This window comes from Ursus americanus, chromosome 1, assembly GCF_024610735.1.
Source record: "Ursus americanus isolate L20-20 chromosome 1, mUrsAme1.1.p, whole genome shotgun sequence".
NCBI lineage: Eukaryota > Metazoa > Chordata > Mammalia > Carnivora > Ursidae > Ursus > Ursus americanus.
The window spans coordinates 49,652,973-49,670,304 of NC_142127.1; the positions used below are offsets into that span (position 1 = coordinate 49,652,973).

General features: G+C 36.7%; 1 protein-coding gene across 2 annotated transcripts in view; it reads right to left on the reverse strand.

Moving 5' to 3' along the window:
- SLC25A12 (solute carrier family 25 member 12) overlaps nt 1-17,332 on the reverse strand; it is a 96,394-nt gene that overhangs the window by 60,291 nt on the left and 18,771 nt on the right. The window contains exons 3-4 of one of the 2 annotated variants that reach the window (XM_045779859.2): nt 17,178-17,320; nt 7,086-7,201 (exon numbers count right to left, since the gene is read on the reverse strand). In XM_045779859.2, coding sequence (XP_045635815.1) covers nt 7,086-7,201; nt 17,178-17,320 — 259 coding nt within the window. Of the gene's footprint in view, nt 1-2,417; nt 2,522-7,085; nt 7,202-17,177; nt 17,321-17,332 lie in introns of those variants that run through there. The other variant, XM_045779878.2, reaches the window with a different exon arrangement.

Consider the following 17,332-nt stretch of genomic DNA (forward strand, 5'->3'; position numbering starts at 1 on the left):
CAAAATTATTTTCAAGTTTACGCCAATTATATTAGTGGAAGTGTTTTACCACCCATAACTATCAATTTTACTAATTAGTAAAAGTTTAATGTTTTATAATCTCCAACTATGTTCTTTTCTCTAATTTCTGTAAATTCTTTGAATAAGATACCAATCTCACATTGTAAATGGTTTAATGGATTCCCTTTAGTTTTATATACCTTTTTTTCTTGGTAAAAGCACTGCTATTGAGAGAAGGTGGAAGAAGGTGGAAGAATTCTGAACTGGAAATCCTACCAGTCTGGACTCAATATAACAGCTCCGAATAGGTCACAGCTATCAGTAAGTTGGAAGAAGGCATTGGATGTCACTGGGGAGATGGGATTCTCATCTTTCCTTTGAGATGGAATGTAGCATTTATTTCTTGCCTAATTAGCAACACTATATCAGAGTTTTCAAACCATGTAAAATTATTTTCACCTTCCAGTAGGAATTCATGGGATCCTGGCTTTTAACTAATGCAAAAGTTTACCCTTAAATCTACATGGAATTTCAACAGTTGTAAAATATATTAAAGTTTACAAGATAGTTAAAATAATAAGGGTTACAAAAAAATATTTAGAGCTACATATGAGAGATCAGCAAAAATTTTTTACTATCTCCTTTAACTAATTAGCTGTTCTATTCCCAAATTAATTACCTTGATTTCTTATTTTTAAGGTCTAACAGAGTGTTAAACTAAGGAAACATGAAGAAATTAATGGAAAGCAGAATAGAATAACTTGGAGTAACTTGTTACTATATACATTTAAATATTTAGAGTATGAAAGGGAATAAGTTATTTTATGATAACCTTTATTTTAGAGGTCACAAGTCCTAAAACTCAACATTTTGATAATAAATGTACATACCACTGCCTAGAGAAGTTTTATATAATGGTGGAATAAAACTGAATTTCCTTTACATGATCAGAAAATATTAGAATATTAGTGTGAAACTAATCAAATACAACCAAAGATTCAAAAGCTCTATGAAAATTTACTTAATTATGAAAACTTGTTTTCTACTATCACAAAATGGATACTTACGAACCAAAATTACAATGTCTGATTTATATTCAAAAAAAGTTCCATAATAAAAACTTTAACTAAAATCCTATTTTGTAAACTTCTTAACAACCTCTAAATGAGATCTTGGAATATCTTTGAAACAATTAAAATGATAGCTTAAATTACTCATAGTAATCTCCCCAAATATTGAAGTGTCCTTTTCCATGAGTATTTGTTTCAACATTTCCTACTTCTTGCAAAGCGGTCATCGACAGCTTTATATATGGTTTATTATGACCATTAATATGTGCGGTGTTTTATTAACCAGCCCCCAGACACTTCTAATTATTTTAACTATGTCACAGGCTACAACTCTAGTTACTAGGAATAACAAAATTTCAAACCTACTTTGGCACCTCTTGATGTGTCCCACTACCCTTCTGTTATTATTTTCACTACCAACTGCCTAAAGCTAATTCAGGAAGCTTACAAAAATAATCAGTACAACTATTGTTTTAAAGTCCAATTCATAATTACCACTTTACCAGGATGTGCTTAACCAAAAAAAAAAAAAAAAAAAAAAGTTATATGAAAGCTCCAGAACTGGAGAGCTTCTAACTTGTGTGAGGAAATAGCTCAAAGAGATGATGTTCTAATCTTACCCAGTTTTATCAAGTTCTCCATGACATGAAAGGGAACTCCAATAATCTCAAATATTCCCAGGACATCTAACTGAAACTGCGTAACAAGTTTACCCCCCAGAGAGAATCCCGTCTTTCCAGTGGCAAACAAGGGTCTTTGGCTCTCAGCAGCACTCCTTGGAGTGCTATCTCACTGGCCATAGTTCTGGCCTGGATGAAAGAGCTATGATGGTCATATCTTACTGGCAGCAAGATCATGATCTAGCGTTTTATACTAGGCTGGTATTGCTATGGGATATAGGAATCCATTCGTTTTCTGACATATAGAAAACAATAGACCACTTTTTCACTTCCTGCAGAGCATGGGCTTATGAAAGAGGTGGTTTATAATTCTTCTGAAAAGGGAATTGGGGCCAGATACAAAAGTAGCCTGTCATCATGTTCTCTTTGCTCAAAGTAAAGGAGCACGATTTGTCAGGAGGGCAGGTAATGGTGACAACTGTGATTAAGTAAAAATGTTCACAGACATATAACATTAGTCAGTTTAGCTGTATCAGTCACTTATGATGATAGGAGTAGATGAAATACACATTGAAGCATATATATTATGTAAATATGTCTTAATAGAGGTTTTAATTTCCCCAACAGCCCACACTGTGTCTCCCCATCTCATCCACCCTCATCCCTCCCCTGGTCCTTATGGGAGCTTCCTACTGGTCTTGTTCACCTTTCTGCAGTACAAAATTACCTCTGACCGGGGCTGGCACTCTTCTCCAAGACTGCCACCATGCCTGTTCCATGAATGAGCCTGGAAGGAGCTGCTGTACCAACGGTGTGGCCAGAGAACTCCTCCTGTAGGTATACAAGCCATCAGCCCTGTGACACAGCCCACCTACCATCAGCCCAACGACATCCTGATTCCAAGGATTCCAGCCCAGCAGGAGCCACTGCTTCCAGCTTAATAGGCTTGAGACCAAACATTTTTATTGTCAGGGGAAAAAAGAGTCCTCAATAGCTTGAGTTTCACCTGCACAGTTCTTTAAGTGAAGTCAGAGAGGCTTTTAGAAGTACTCCCACCAAAACAATGAATTCCTTGGGTATAACTGAACAAAAACAATGGCGAGACTTGTGGAAGTAAAGAGTTTTTCAGTGAAGGAAAACTTGGGGAGAAAGAAGAGGAACAACTAAGAGACCAAAAAAGAAAACAAAGGAAAACAAACAACAACAACAAAAAGTTCAACAACAGGAACTTAGCAGAGGAAGTCCCAACCAACATAGCATGTAGACTCAGTCCCAGACTGCTAGGTTCTACTTCCAGGTAGAGCAATAGTTTCCTAGGTGACGTCCTCTGTTTTTCCAAGCAAGAAAGTATTTCTATTAACCCTTTACCTACCTCCAGAAGGGACTACCATACAATCAGTCAATAGAGTAGTCCTGCTGCCAAACACATGCGAAGGTCCATTTCTCAGGAAAGGTAAGTTTACATTTAAAGAGCATCTATTACTATAGAAACTAGATGCTTCAAGAGTCTATCACCAAATAGCATAAAAACTAATAATACCATATCGTTGTTGTTGTTTTTTTACCTCAAACTCTAAGCTTCTCTAGTAGCCTTCAGTATTAATATGACCTTCTCTGCAGTATCAAGGAATCTCAAGATTCTTCCTGATTTAATTTGAACACCCAAGTGAAGCTCTAATTCTTACCAGATTAAATGAGGTATTTGTTACGAGATTTTCATATTACTCCACGTCTATAGCTTTGTTTCCACTGAGAGAGGGTACATTTTTCATATCTAGACTTCCATCTTCTGAACCTTTTAGTAACAGCCATGGTTATGCCTAAACCAAACCCAATCTATTCTTCCCTTCATGGAAAAAGAGTCTATTTCAGAGGCACAAATGGAACACGTATTTATTTGATGTATCTAATGACGACCAAACACAGTATAAAATCAAAAGGAATCCCTGCTTTTTGAGGGTTTTGCAGTGAGGAGATGAAGATAGGCCCTCGAAAAAAATTCACTTTGGAGAGTTCCCATTCCTAGGCAAGCAGTTTGGAACACAATGTTGATGAGATTTTAATAGAAAACTTAGACTGTATAACGTATCTTATATTCATTTATTAGTTAATAGGCAGGAGTTTGGGTTTCATTTTTTTAGAAGGATTACATCTTTGTTAAAGCAATAGGCTCTGATTTTTTTAAATGTGGGACAAATGCATGGCAGCTACTGACAACACAATGTAGTATACTGGTTATCTAGGTTACCTCAACCTAATTCTATCGAGCAGAATATCCAGTACACTAGTGGCTAGCAGGGAGACCAAGGCAAGTTTATAATGTATCTAGCAAACACCAGTCATGCAGCGGCCTCTACAAGGCTCATGCCACCAGGCAGTAACAGGTACACAGGCCAATAAGTAATTATCCACAAGCATGCATTAGAAGTTTTATTAAAAGAACATCAAAGAGGAAACAACTAATGGTTTTATTCACTCTTTTAAAAACCCCAGAACCCTCCTCTCCTGAGCTTGCATGTTCTGAAATGGATTACCGATGTCTCAATGTAAGTCCTCTCCCCCAAAGCAGAGGCATCTCTAACAATTAAAAAAAAACAAAACAAAACTTTTCCAGCACTCAAGTAAAAGTTGTTCAATATTACTGTTTATACAAATACTTGCAAAAATGTACACAGTTTAAGTATCTAATCTGATGTGTATTAAAAAGCATATCTAAAAAAACAAAAGCATAGATGAGAACAATATATACAAATACACAGATAACATCATCATCATCATCATAGTCCACGAGATATCAATGGCATAACAGTTTTCCCCACTCCATTAGACCTGGCATCCAATATTTTCTCCCACCTTTCTCTCCCGACGTGCTCAAGAGAAAACTATAAACAAGTTTCAAACTAGAAAACATAAGGCCATTTAGTGAAAAGGATTTAGTTATTATGGATCTAAAATTTCCTTTTACCTAAGCATTAATCTATAAATACATAAGCATAGTTCATTTTATTAAGTGGATACAAACATGAAAACTGACCTTTATCACAGATCCAAAATCCTATAAAAATAAACTCCAAGTTAATTATTTCCTTATGCTGAAATTCTGTCTTCTTGAAAACAGCCTGTAATGAGTAGGCCTTAGAAATTTTGTTAAATGGCATTTGTAACAGATTCAATGCTTTTTCTTGTAAGAATATAAAGTTAAACTTTCTCTCCTTCATTCTGATTTTTATTTAAGAAAATTTGTCCAAATGGATCCTCAAAACTAGGGAGGCAAGGCAGGAAGGGAAAATGGTCAAGGTCCCCAGGAAATACGGGAGCATCATCAAGACAACCATCCGGCTGGCCAGGGACTCCAAGAGCAATGTTGAAAGGGCGTTCAGATTTATATTACTCCATAAGACTCCTCCTATCTCTAGATTGTGAAGCAGAAGAATGAAAGCAGAATTTTGGAGGGTTTATATGTTCTTCAGTTCATATCAGGTGCTACAACAACAGAAACTGGTGTGTTTGGCTTTTAATCTTGATTATATTTTCTTAAAATTCTAACTCTTCTATCATAGTCTGGGAGAAAAACAAAAGATCTTTAAAATGCTAAAGTTGGGATCTAATAACTATAAGCTTTCATTTGCATGAAATAAATGTGTTTATAAACCACTCAGCTACTTTCTATACTCATTTTAGTCTACTAATCAACACTGGCATGAGTCTCTACTGTTATGCTATTGGATGAACTGACTTGAGCGACTTGTTTTTTAAGATAAAATTGGGAAAAGCAATCAAATGGAGGAGACATAAAGAACCAAGATACCAAGGTAGGAGGGACAAAAGAAACCACAATTTGGTTTTGGGAAATCTAATTCTTAAACAATGGACACAGGATAGAAACACAGGTATGCTGTCACTAATGCAGAGACTCGTATCAAGGTATTTACCAAGCACTTGCTGCACAACATTTGGAAGTGAGACATGTGAGAATGTGTGATACCTACTGAAAATAGAAAATGCAGCATTATTAGTGGTCCAGGGTTAATGCTGAATGATGAGATGACAAAGGCTTCATACTTTAAACTACAGAATCTAGGTGCTTCTGGGGAAAGTTGACCTTCTTTAGGAGGCATAATGGCCAGAGCTTGCACCAAAGCAGGAAGCGTGCCAAGACAGAACCTAAGGAGTTCTGCCTGCACTGGTATTTATTTGGGAAAATCTTCTTATATAGAAAATAACTGGGTCAATGGGCAAAAGGAAACAGTCAATGCCCACCCAGAAAACGTGCCCACTAAAATCAAAGTAAAGGAACCACGGGTCCTTCTGAATACCTATACTTTCTCATCATTCTTTCCATGGTAGTGATACTTCTTCCTTTGAGTTTAACTGAAGGATGTTTTTTATATAACAAATACTGCAGCAAATAAATATGTAGCACTAGAGTCAGGGAAAGCCTGATTTTCAAGAGGCTTTCCACCACATACTGATGCCAATTCACACCATAAAAGGGCTCAAGTTCAGCTTCCCAAGGTGAAAAAGTTCTAGAAATCTGTTTCACAACAATGTGAATAGACTCAACACTATGGAACTGTACACTGAATAAAGATTTTATGTGTTTACTACAATAAAAAATGCAAATGTAAAAAAAAGGGAAGAGTGTTCAAGGTCCTTGAAAAGACTGCATGGTTTTTATTGAAAAACTTGTCAGAAAAATTAGCAGAAACTTTAAACACAAACTAATTTCCACAAATAAGCATCTTTAAAACTAACACATGGCTACAAATAGAAATTCTAGTTTATATGCCTGCCAAACAATGACACTGTGCTAAATTATATGCCTACCAAAGGATTTATATCAATTTTTACATTTAACACAGATATCAATTTCAATGTTCTAGGCTTTTTTCCTAAAATCAAAAATCTATAATGGGGGTTTAGAGAATGCTAACTATTCTTAACTCTCTCCTTCAGTTCCATTCTTGGTGTTACAATGACATAGCAGCAATTTTCCAAACTGCTACTGAGAAGCTCTGCATTCTCTACCCAAAAATTCCTTCAAGAATGACATGATTATTCCATGTAGTTCATGGTCTGTTTCATTAAGAATTTTGCCCAGGCTAGCCCAGAACAAGAAAATTTTACACCACCTATTTTAGGAATGTAAAAGTGTCAGTGACTCAATGAGCAATGGCATTCCTAGATTCCCTACTTTTTTGCAATAGTCTAATGCTTTGAAGAAAATACACCATTTTAATTTTATCTGTGTAAACTCTTTCAGGAAATTAATACTTCACTTATTGACTGCTCCTAAATAAGCAGCAATCTATATGCAGTTACTAGATTTAGCATTTAAAGACTGGACCAGCCTTACTGACTTCACTTATCCCTTATAATCTTTTTTTTTCCTTACCAAATGTCACCTCTCCATTTCCACTCTTGTCAAACAACTGGAAAGCCACTATGAACATAGAATCTGGAGCACATAAAACAGATTCAAATGCCAAGAACTCTTGATAGGAGATCAATCTGGAATAAAATATACAATGTTATTGGCTGGTAAAGAAAAGGAAAATATCAGGCATTTAACTTGTAACCAAATAATTGAAAAAGGGAAGTTTCTCTTTATAGAGGTATTCCAGATAATAAAGAAAGAAGGAAGGAATGATAGAATTAGAATACTACCCTTTTGTGAGTCCCTAATAAATTAATGGACCTGGGCAATAATCAATCACTCCTAAAGTCACAAAAAGAGAAAGAACTAGACCAAAAATAATGAAACTTGAAGCTAACAAAGTCTCTAGATGATAGTTTCTCGACCACGGCGCTCAACAGTACCATTTTAAGCTGGATAATTTTTTGTGGTGGGGGCCTCCTGGGCAATGTATCATGTTTAGCGGCATCCCTGGCCTCTACCCACCAAACTGCAAATTGCCAACACGCCATGTTGAGACCCACTGCTTTCCATGTAATCAACTTACAGAAAATACAAAGGACAAAGAAACATGTTAAGCATCACCACAGAAACACAATCAGCATAAATGCAGACTGTAAGAAACTGCAGGACAAACATTCTGTACTTGCAAAAAAACAAAAAACAAAAACAACGATTTTAAAAAAACTTTGAAAAAAGATATGAAGGAGAACCTCATTAAAGACCTAAAAGATATAGTAATTAATTATAAGATACATATCTTATTTGGATTCTGATTTAAGCAAAGAAAAATATTTTTTAATTTATGAGAAAATTAGTAAATGGTAATAATAATATAACACAAATACTTGATATTAAGAAATTGATGTTAATGTTTCTGAGGAGGTTTGTTTAGTTTTGGTAATTTTTCTTATCTTTTTGAGATACACACAGATATTTACAAACAAAATATGCCATCTGGAATTTACTTCAAAATAATCCAGGGGATGAAAGAATGGGAAAAGATATAAATAAACAAATTTAATAATTATTTTAATAATTACTAAAACTTGGTGATGAGGATATTGAATTAACTACACTAGTCTGTTTTATATGTTTGAAATGTCAATACTACATTTTTTAGGGGCGCCTGGGTGGCTCAGTTAAGCGTCCGACTCTTGACCTCAGCTCACAGGTCCTGACCTCAAGGTCATGAGTTCAAGCCCCGTGTTGGGCTCCACACTGAGCACGGAGCCTACTTTAAAAAAAATATATAAAAGAAAATACATTTTTTGAAGGAAAATTCAAAACAAAAGGGGGGAAAACTAAAACATATTCAGTCCTAGAATACTCAGGTTTATGAAATTAGCCAGTGGCCAAAATTACACTAAAATTGTCTTTGATGATTTTGGGGTGGGGGGGTTGAACAGGGGTGGGGGGAGCACAAAGAGAGAATCTCAAGCAGGCTCCACACCCAGCACAGAGCCCAACTTGGGGCTCGATCTCACAAACCTGAGCTCATGACCTGAGCCAAAATCAGGAGCCAGACATTAAACCAACTAAACTACCCAGGCACTCCAACTTCAATGATCTTATAGAGCCAGCATATGCTAGTTTAGAGTCATCTTCCATAGCAAGTTGCTGCAAAGATCCCACACCCTGTTGCTGCTATTGGTAAGTGACTAGTATCCAAGTAACAGCATTATAAAAATCTGTTTTTATAAATATATGAATACATATACCAATTTATTTATTTATTTACTGATTTATATTAGTAATGGTGCTGCCTTTTATTCTCAAATGGCCTGGTTTGGGCAACACATTTACAGTCACCCTATAGAAAGGAACAGACCTAATATTCAATGTGGCTCCTAGTCCCTCAGGATCTGATCTCTGTACCCCTCTCCCTTGCTCTCTGCACTCCAACCCATTCATTCTTAATCCATGCTCCTTCCACTCAGGACCATCACTCAGCATTTCATTCTCCTCGGAATCATCCAACCATCTCCAAACTTTTGCCCATTTAATTTGTACCCATCTTTACATAGCTCAGCTCAATTATCATTTCCTCAAGAGAACCATCTGAGAGTCCCCAGATGACTTTACATACCCTTCACAGCCCTACAGCAGCGTACTGAACATTTTTAGTGCCCCTTACAAAATCTTTATTAAAGTAATTATGTAATTCACTATTTAAAGTCTAATGCCCAAGGGGTGCCTGGGTGGCTCAGATGGTTAAGCATCTGCCTTTGGCTCAGGTCATGATCTCCAGGTCCTGGGACCAAGCCCCACACTGGGTTCCCAGCTCAGTGGGGAGTCTGCTTCTCCCTCTCCCTCTGCCTCTCCTCCTGCTTGTGCTTTTTCTCTCTCAAATGAAAAAATAAAATCTTAAAGTAAAAATAAAATACCCGGGACACCTGAGTGGCTCAGCTGGTTAAGCGTCTGCCTTCAGCTCAGGTCATGATCCCAGAGTCCTGGGCTCGCACCCTGCATAGGGACTCCTTACTCAGCGGGGAGCCTGCTTTTCCCTCTGCCTGCTCTGCTGGCTGCTCGCCCTGCTTGTGCTCTCTCTCTCTCTGACAAATAAATAAATAAAATCTTTTAAAAAAATAAAATAAAATAAAAAATAAAGTCTAATTCCCTGCAAGAAGGTAGCTTGTCACAGAGCACAGGTTTGATTCAGAGTAGGAAATTGTAAATATTCTTGAATAAACTCAATTTAGAATACAAGGCTTTTTAGAGAGCCATATTTCTCAACACAGTATTAGGAATGACTACATTTTACATTTCATTTTATGCCCCCATTCATCAAAGACATATTTTAGATTCAAAGTTTCATTTTCTATTAAATAAATAACTTTGAAATATGTTTAAGTTACACAAGTTACATCATATCCAAAGCAATGATGTGTTCTATGCCTTTTTCCTTCATTGAGGAAAAGGCCTTGCAGTGGTATTATTCAGGACACTAAAGACTATGCCTTCACTGTGCCCCTGCTGAAGAATCTTTGGTGAAATTAGGAATTTGATGCCTAATGGAATCCTAGGAAGAAGAATAATCAAACTGTTTATCAGGTCACATGTCATAATACACTTTATACATCTGTGTACGACTAAAAACTATAATAAAACACAAGAGTGTGGCTATCATTACACAAATTCTAGAGTAGTAAAAACAAATGAAGTTATAGCATATCAGGTATGATCATCCACACACCCCAAAAAAGCAATGAGTCGTTTTAATAAGAATATATAACACAAAATAATGATATAGGGGAGGACTTAGAGAAGGCCTTCATTTTCTACAGTATGTATCTCTGAAATGTTTGAAATTTTTATCATTATTTAGCATTATTTCTTTTGATTATAAGAGTAATTTAAAAAATAAAAAGTAACTAGGCTGATGATGGATTAAAAAACAAAATCCATAACATCTTGGCTTTTCCAAAACAGCCTCAGGAACCTAACATCAAAAATACAATCACCCTGAAATACAGCAGACATAGCTTTCAAACACATTTCATACTCAGTAGCAAAACTTTTCTTTTTTTTTTTAAGATTTTATTTATTTCTTCAACAGAGAGAGAGACAGCCAGCGAGAGAGGGAACACAAGCAGGGGAAGTGGAAGATGAAGAAGCAGGCTCATAGCGGAGGAGCCTGATGTGGGGCTCGATTCCATAACGCCGGTATCACGCCCTGAGCCGAAGGCAGACGCCTAACCGCTGTGCCACCCAGGCGCCCCAGTAGCAAAACTTTCTGTATTTATAAGAAGAGGTAAAAGACTTTTTCCTTAACTAGCAAAGGTTATAAACAGTTGGCTGGCAGACGGAATTTGGCCCACACATGTTTTCTTTGGCAGCAAAGTATAATTTTTTTAGTTACATTAGTTGCCAACATTAGGAAATCACAAGTACTTCACACAAATACCCAGTTTTCTGGTTTCTCTTGTTAAACTGCCAACAGGTTTCTCATCCCAAATAGCACCAGGCCCCTGGAGCCAAAGCAGAAGCTGCCTCTTCACAGAGACCAGGGCCCATCAGTTATCTACACCCACCCCTGTGGACCCTCATGTCCGTTTCCAACTAAGACCTTTGTCTAAAATATAAAGTCTGTGGACTTTAAATACCTACATTTCTTGGGGCGCCTGGGTGGCACAGTCGGTTAAGCCTCTGACTCAGGTCCTGACCTCGGCTCAGGTCCTGACTCAGGCTGGTGAGATCCAGCCACCACCACCAACCGCCCAACCACCCTCTGCACAGAGTCTGCTCGAGACTCTCTTCCCTTTGCCTCTACCCTTCCCCACCACGCTTGCATGTTCTCTCTCTCAAATAAACAAATCTTAAAAAAAAAAAAAAAACACAAAAGCATCAGCGACTTAATATTATTCAGCCTTAAAAAGGAATGTAATTCTGATATATGCTGTAACATGGATGAATCTTATAAACAACAGACTAAGCACAATAAACCAAACAGAAAAGGACAAATATTACATTATTCAATGTATAGAAGTACTTAGCAGAGTCAAACTCATTAGAAACAGAAAGTAGAATAGAGGTTATTAGTGGCTGGGTACTGGGGCAAAACAGGCACTGTTTAATGGGTACAGTTTCAGTATGAGAAGATGAAAAAAATGGTGATGGATGGTGATGATGGTACTACAACAATATGAATGTACTTAATGCCACTGAACTGTACACTTAAAAAAAATGGTAAATGTTATTATATATATTTTATTACAATAAAAAAGTCACCTGAAATTACCTAGGTATATGCATTTATCAAAATTCTGCAAATGTACCTTTAAGTTTTATATGTTACTGTGTGTAAATTTTACATCTAAAGAAAACACTCAAAATAAATACTGAAATCCAGTTAATAATATCCATGCTGAAATATTTAAGGAGTATCAATGCTTGCAATTTACTTTGAAATGTGTGAAAAAAATTAGATGGATGGACAGAAAAATAGAGGGATAGATATTTGAAAAAGGAAGCATAGAAAAATGTTAATGGTAGAATATAGTGGTTATATAAGTGTACATTGTAAAATTCTTTCAACTTGCCTGAATGTTTGAATTTTCATTAGAAAATACCGGGAAGAAGTAGGGGGTGGGGGGCATGGACCCCTTTGTCTCTCTGATATACCCCTTATCTATTTTTAGCCCATGGGCATTTTACACCACATAATAATGTAACAATACTTTTCATAAAGCAAGAAATAGCCCGTTTATCTGTGAACATAAAGCAAACATGTTCCAGAATAATTTTTAAGGCTCTTTTCACCATACCCTGCAATGAATTCCCTGTTGTTAGAAGGTCCTGACCAAGACATAAGCAGAACAAATGCAAACCACAAGCCACTAACTGGAGTGAAGAAACCATTGCTTAGTTCATACTTTAATAAATGGTTTGTCTTCTTTTAATGAGGATGAGGTGGCACCTTCAGTTTTTATCATACCTGCTGCTTCACTTTTTACAAAGAACATACATTCATCTTATAACTTTGAAATACTGTATTTTATGAATTGGATGCTTTAAAATTTTTCTACAAAGTTCCTTTTAAGTTTACCAAATGGAAACTAATAAAAATTTCAGAATATTAATATGTTAATTTTGCAATTTTTAGAACAACCAAGATTTCTGCATAAAAGGTTTTTCTACGTGCATGAAGAATACTTTACTTTTGAGGCACCAGGTGGTACAGTTAAGCGTCTGACTCTTCGTTTCAGCTTAGGTCATGATCTCAGGAGGTGATATGGAGCCCTGCATCTGGCTCCACACTCAGTGGGCAATCTGCTTGGGTTTCCCTCTCCCTCTCCCTCTGCTCCCACTGCCCCGCCCTCCCCACCGCCTGGTGCTCTCTCCCTCTCTAAGATCAATCTTTTAAAAAAATAGATTTTTAAATGTATGTAGAACATTCAAGGAAAACAGTTGTGAAAAACTAAAAGAGGGACAATAATACTTTTACACAATATAGGAGAATAGAGCCTCCAGATGAAATTCTGACTTGAGCTAAATATAGAAACTACAATTCTAGGAGTTACAGTTTCAAACAAGCAACTGTCTAAACATTTAAGATTAGTTCACACAATAATAGTTCCCAAAATCTGCATTTAATGCATAAATCATTTTGGTTTTCATTATATAACCATATCTTCAAAGTTTAAGCCATAATCTCACAAATACTTGGCTAATGGTCTTTACTTTTAGACAACCCATCATGCTATTTATACCACACAATGTTGCTTCTACATGGCTTTGCACAGCAAACACCTATATCAAAAAACACTCCTGCTTATTTTACTATCTATTAGAGGAAAGGGAATGAAGAAGAGAAAGGGCAATTTACATGCTAAGAAAACATGGGAGCAGGCACCGGTAGAGTCCGGAGCACAAAAAGGTATGGTATTCACAACTCCTAAACCTGCTTTTCCCACACACTTGTTAACTAAATCACTTAGACCTGCCTGTACCTAGTTCTATTGAGACCGGGTCTTGGTAATTATAAACAATATTATGTGGGGCGCCTGGGTGGCACAGCGGTTAAGCGTCTGCCTTCGGCTCAGGGTGTGATCCCGGCGTGATGGGATCGAGCCCCACATCAGGCTCTTCTGCTATGGCTCGAGCCTGCTTCTTCCTCTCCCACTCCCCCTGCTTGTGTTCCCTCTCTCGCTGGCTGTCTCTATCTCTGTTGAATAAATAAATAAAATCTTTAAAAAAATAAAAAAAATAAAAAAAAATAAACAATATTATGTGATGCTATTTCAAATCATCTGTACCTAGAAGACGCTCATCAAAAAACTACAATAGAGGGGCGCCTGCGTGGCTCAGTCAGTAAGTGTCTACCTTTGGCTCAGGTCCTGATCCCTGAGTCCCAGGATGGAGCCCTGCATTGGGTTCCTTGCTCAGCGGGCAATTTTCTTCTCCTTTTGCCCCTCATCCCGCTCATGCTCTCTCACTCTCTTGCTCTCTCTCAAATAAATAAAATCTTAAAAACAGCAACGACAACAACAAAAAAACCCACAACTACAATAAAACCAAAAATACCTCTCGGCGCTATAAAAAAATGTACCAACTGCACTCACTATTCTTTCATCACTGTTCTGGGTAAAAAAGTGGAAAACAGAAAGAGGGGGGTGAGGTGCAGCGGAAAGAACTTTTTTTTTTTAATGATTATAAGAAGGAAAATTGACTAAAAATTAAGAGAATTCTGTGTCATTGGGCAAATCAATCAACCTCTCCAGGTCTCATTTCCCTTAAATGTTAAAGATTAAGGGTTGACTACTCGGAATAAATTAAAGAATATCAAAGCTTTTGATTCTCTTGAATTACAAGTATTAAAGAAACGTTAACAAGGATACTTAACCTTTTTTGAATTCATAGACCCCCCCCCTCCTGAAAACCTGGGATATCTCTCCAGAAAAATGCAGATACAAATTCACTCTTTTTGCATAGTATTTCAGCAAGTTCAGGAACCCCTGAAGACAAGCTATGAATAGAAGGTTACCTTCTATACCAGGGCACCTGGGTGGCTCAGCTGGTTAAGTGTCCAACTCTGGATTTCGGCTCAGGTCATGATCTTAGGGTTGTGAGATCAAGCCCCACATTAAGATTCTCTTCCTCCCTCTCCCTCTGCCCCATCCCCCCCTTAAAAAAAAAAAAGAAAGAAAAGAATTGCTGTGCTTCTAGAAAATTCCACCTTTCTCTGCTTTTAGAAATAACCTATATGTTTCATAAACTCATTTAATTTTTATGATCTAACTCTTTGAATCAGATTTCCTATCCAATCCCAATCTGACTCATTCCAAAGAGAGGAAAAAAGGAAGTTTAAAAAGTTTTTAAAATCTGAAATAGAAAAGATTTACCTTTGAGCGGGAAGGGGGGGGGAAGATTTACCTTTTACAAAGAGAAACGGGTTTGTTTTTAAGTGAACATTCACCATTATTAGATACTTCACTAGCCAAAACCCATCTTTGATCTACTCTGGCAACTTAAACTCTTGATTCCACTCAACCACATTAACAATGCAACTGAGTCTGGGAGAACCAGACTTCAAAGCTTCAAAAAAACACTTACTGAGATGGACCAGAGCAGATGGTCACAAAAGAAGCATCTGAAAAGATATGAGTACTCTGAAAGCGGGTCTCAGGCCAAATTAATGACAATAAATACTCTCATAGTTCCTAAAAGATCTAAATATATATGTTACCTTTAAAATTTTTGAAGAATGAATTCTGATTAAAAATAATTAATTTTCAAATGTATTACTGCCTAATCACTATTGAGAAATCCAATGACTGAATAATCCATAGTAACTTATCAGCTGATTTGACTAGGTTTTTTTTTTATTTTTTTAAGTTTATTTATTTAAGTAATCTCTACACTCAATGTGGAGCTAGAACTCACAACCCCAAAATCAAGAGTCTCATGCTCTATCGACTGAGTCAGCCAGGAGCCCCTGATTTGACTGTTTTAGAGACCAGTCACAAAATGTATACAAGTTCCCCAATATCTACTATTGATAAGTTATATAAAATCTTTATCTAAGATATAAAATACTCATAGTAGATTCCATGCACTGTACTAGATTCTGTGGGAAAATACAAATGAATACAATACTAACGCTGGACACAAAGAACTTAGATACCAACATTTCTAGTTTAACTACTACAGTAGTTTCCTAAATGGATTTCACTGCGTGCATGTCTTGCCCTACTCCAACTACCATTTTTCTAAAATCTAATCATATCTGTGGTAATAGAAATAACTTTTAACAACTCCTCATTGCCTAGTTTTTCACACAACTACCTCTACAAGTAGGAGAGAGAACCTGGGCCTCTGAAGGCCTGTGGATATAGCTTGGAACTCACAAAGCACGACAAAATTCTCTTTATAATTCATAAAAATAATCCACTTGCTCTACAATACAATCATATCTGACTTTAAAATAAAAATGGTGTGCTTTTCCCCCGAGTAAACGGACACTCTAGTTAAGACGCACCTTGCTATTTCTGTGACTGCACACACCCATATGCTGCCAGGCTAAAAATACTTCCAAGACTGAGTCACGAGCCTTCAGGATACAGTCCAATCTTAGCACACAAGGTCCCCAGCTCCACTTCAACCACAGCTCCAACAGCAACAAAGCAACACCACAGCCACACCAAGGTACATGTAACACAACTTCCCCAGTGTCACTCCCCAAAACACACACACACAGGCACACACATGCACACTCTCCTTGATGTTTCATACCAGTGTTGTTCCCTTTCCTAGAATCCTCCTCCCTACTTATCCAACCACCAGCAACCTCCTGTTCATCTTGTCAGATTTCACTCAAGGATCACCTCTTCTATAATGCTGTCCTGATCACCCCAGAGTTAACCATGCTTTCCTGGGTGTCCTTTGTATCTTTCTTATACTTCTATTATAGCACCTTATTCCCAAAGCTTTATTTTTTTTGTTTACCCATCCTCTTTCTCACTAGGTCATGAGTTTCTTCTTAAGGCCGAGAACCCCATTTTATTCACGCTTGTATTACTAAGGTCCAACAGTGCCTGGCTAATGGTGGTTGTTCAATAAATGTTTGTCAAATAAATGAGTAGACAGATAAATGAATAAATACCACTCTCTAAATTCTTCCCTGATTTATTCTTCTTCGTAGCACTTACAACATAACATGCTATAGTTTACTTTTAAATTTGTGGATTGCTTTTGCATTTATCAGTTTATTCACTGGTGTAATTTTGGGCCTTAGAACATTGCCTAAAACATAGTAGGTATTCAATATTTGTTGTATGCGTGAAAGAAATACACTTAGTTTTCTGAAAAACATTCTGTTCAGATTATTCAATATAAAATATGGTTTTTTACATGTAGTTTTCTTTCCCAAAAAAAAAAGCAAGAAAGAAATGCTAGTTATGCTAAATCCTTGATAATGGCAGCAAATAACATTTTTTATAAACTTCTAAGAAAAAAATATGGTTTATTAATATTAAAATTCCAGATGGTGATAGGTAAACTTAAGGTTTACTATTTTTTAGTAAGATATTGCAGAACATTCATTTCCAAACAATGTATAACGGTTCTTACCCATCCTTGGTTTGATCAGCTACTCCTGCCAAGAGCTGCACAATCTTCGGATTGCTATTCGGATCATTATACAGTCCAAGATAGCGCTGGACAAAGTCTTCTGGGGTCATGTAATGTTCTCCATCAACCTCAGTACTGGCATACTAAAAAATAAA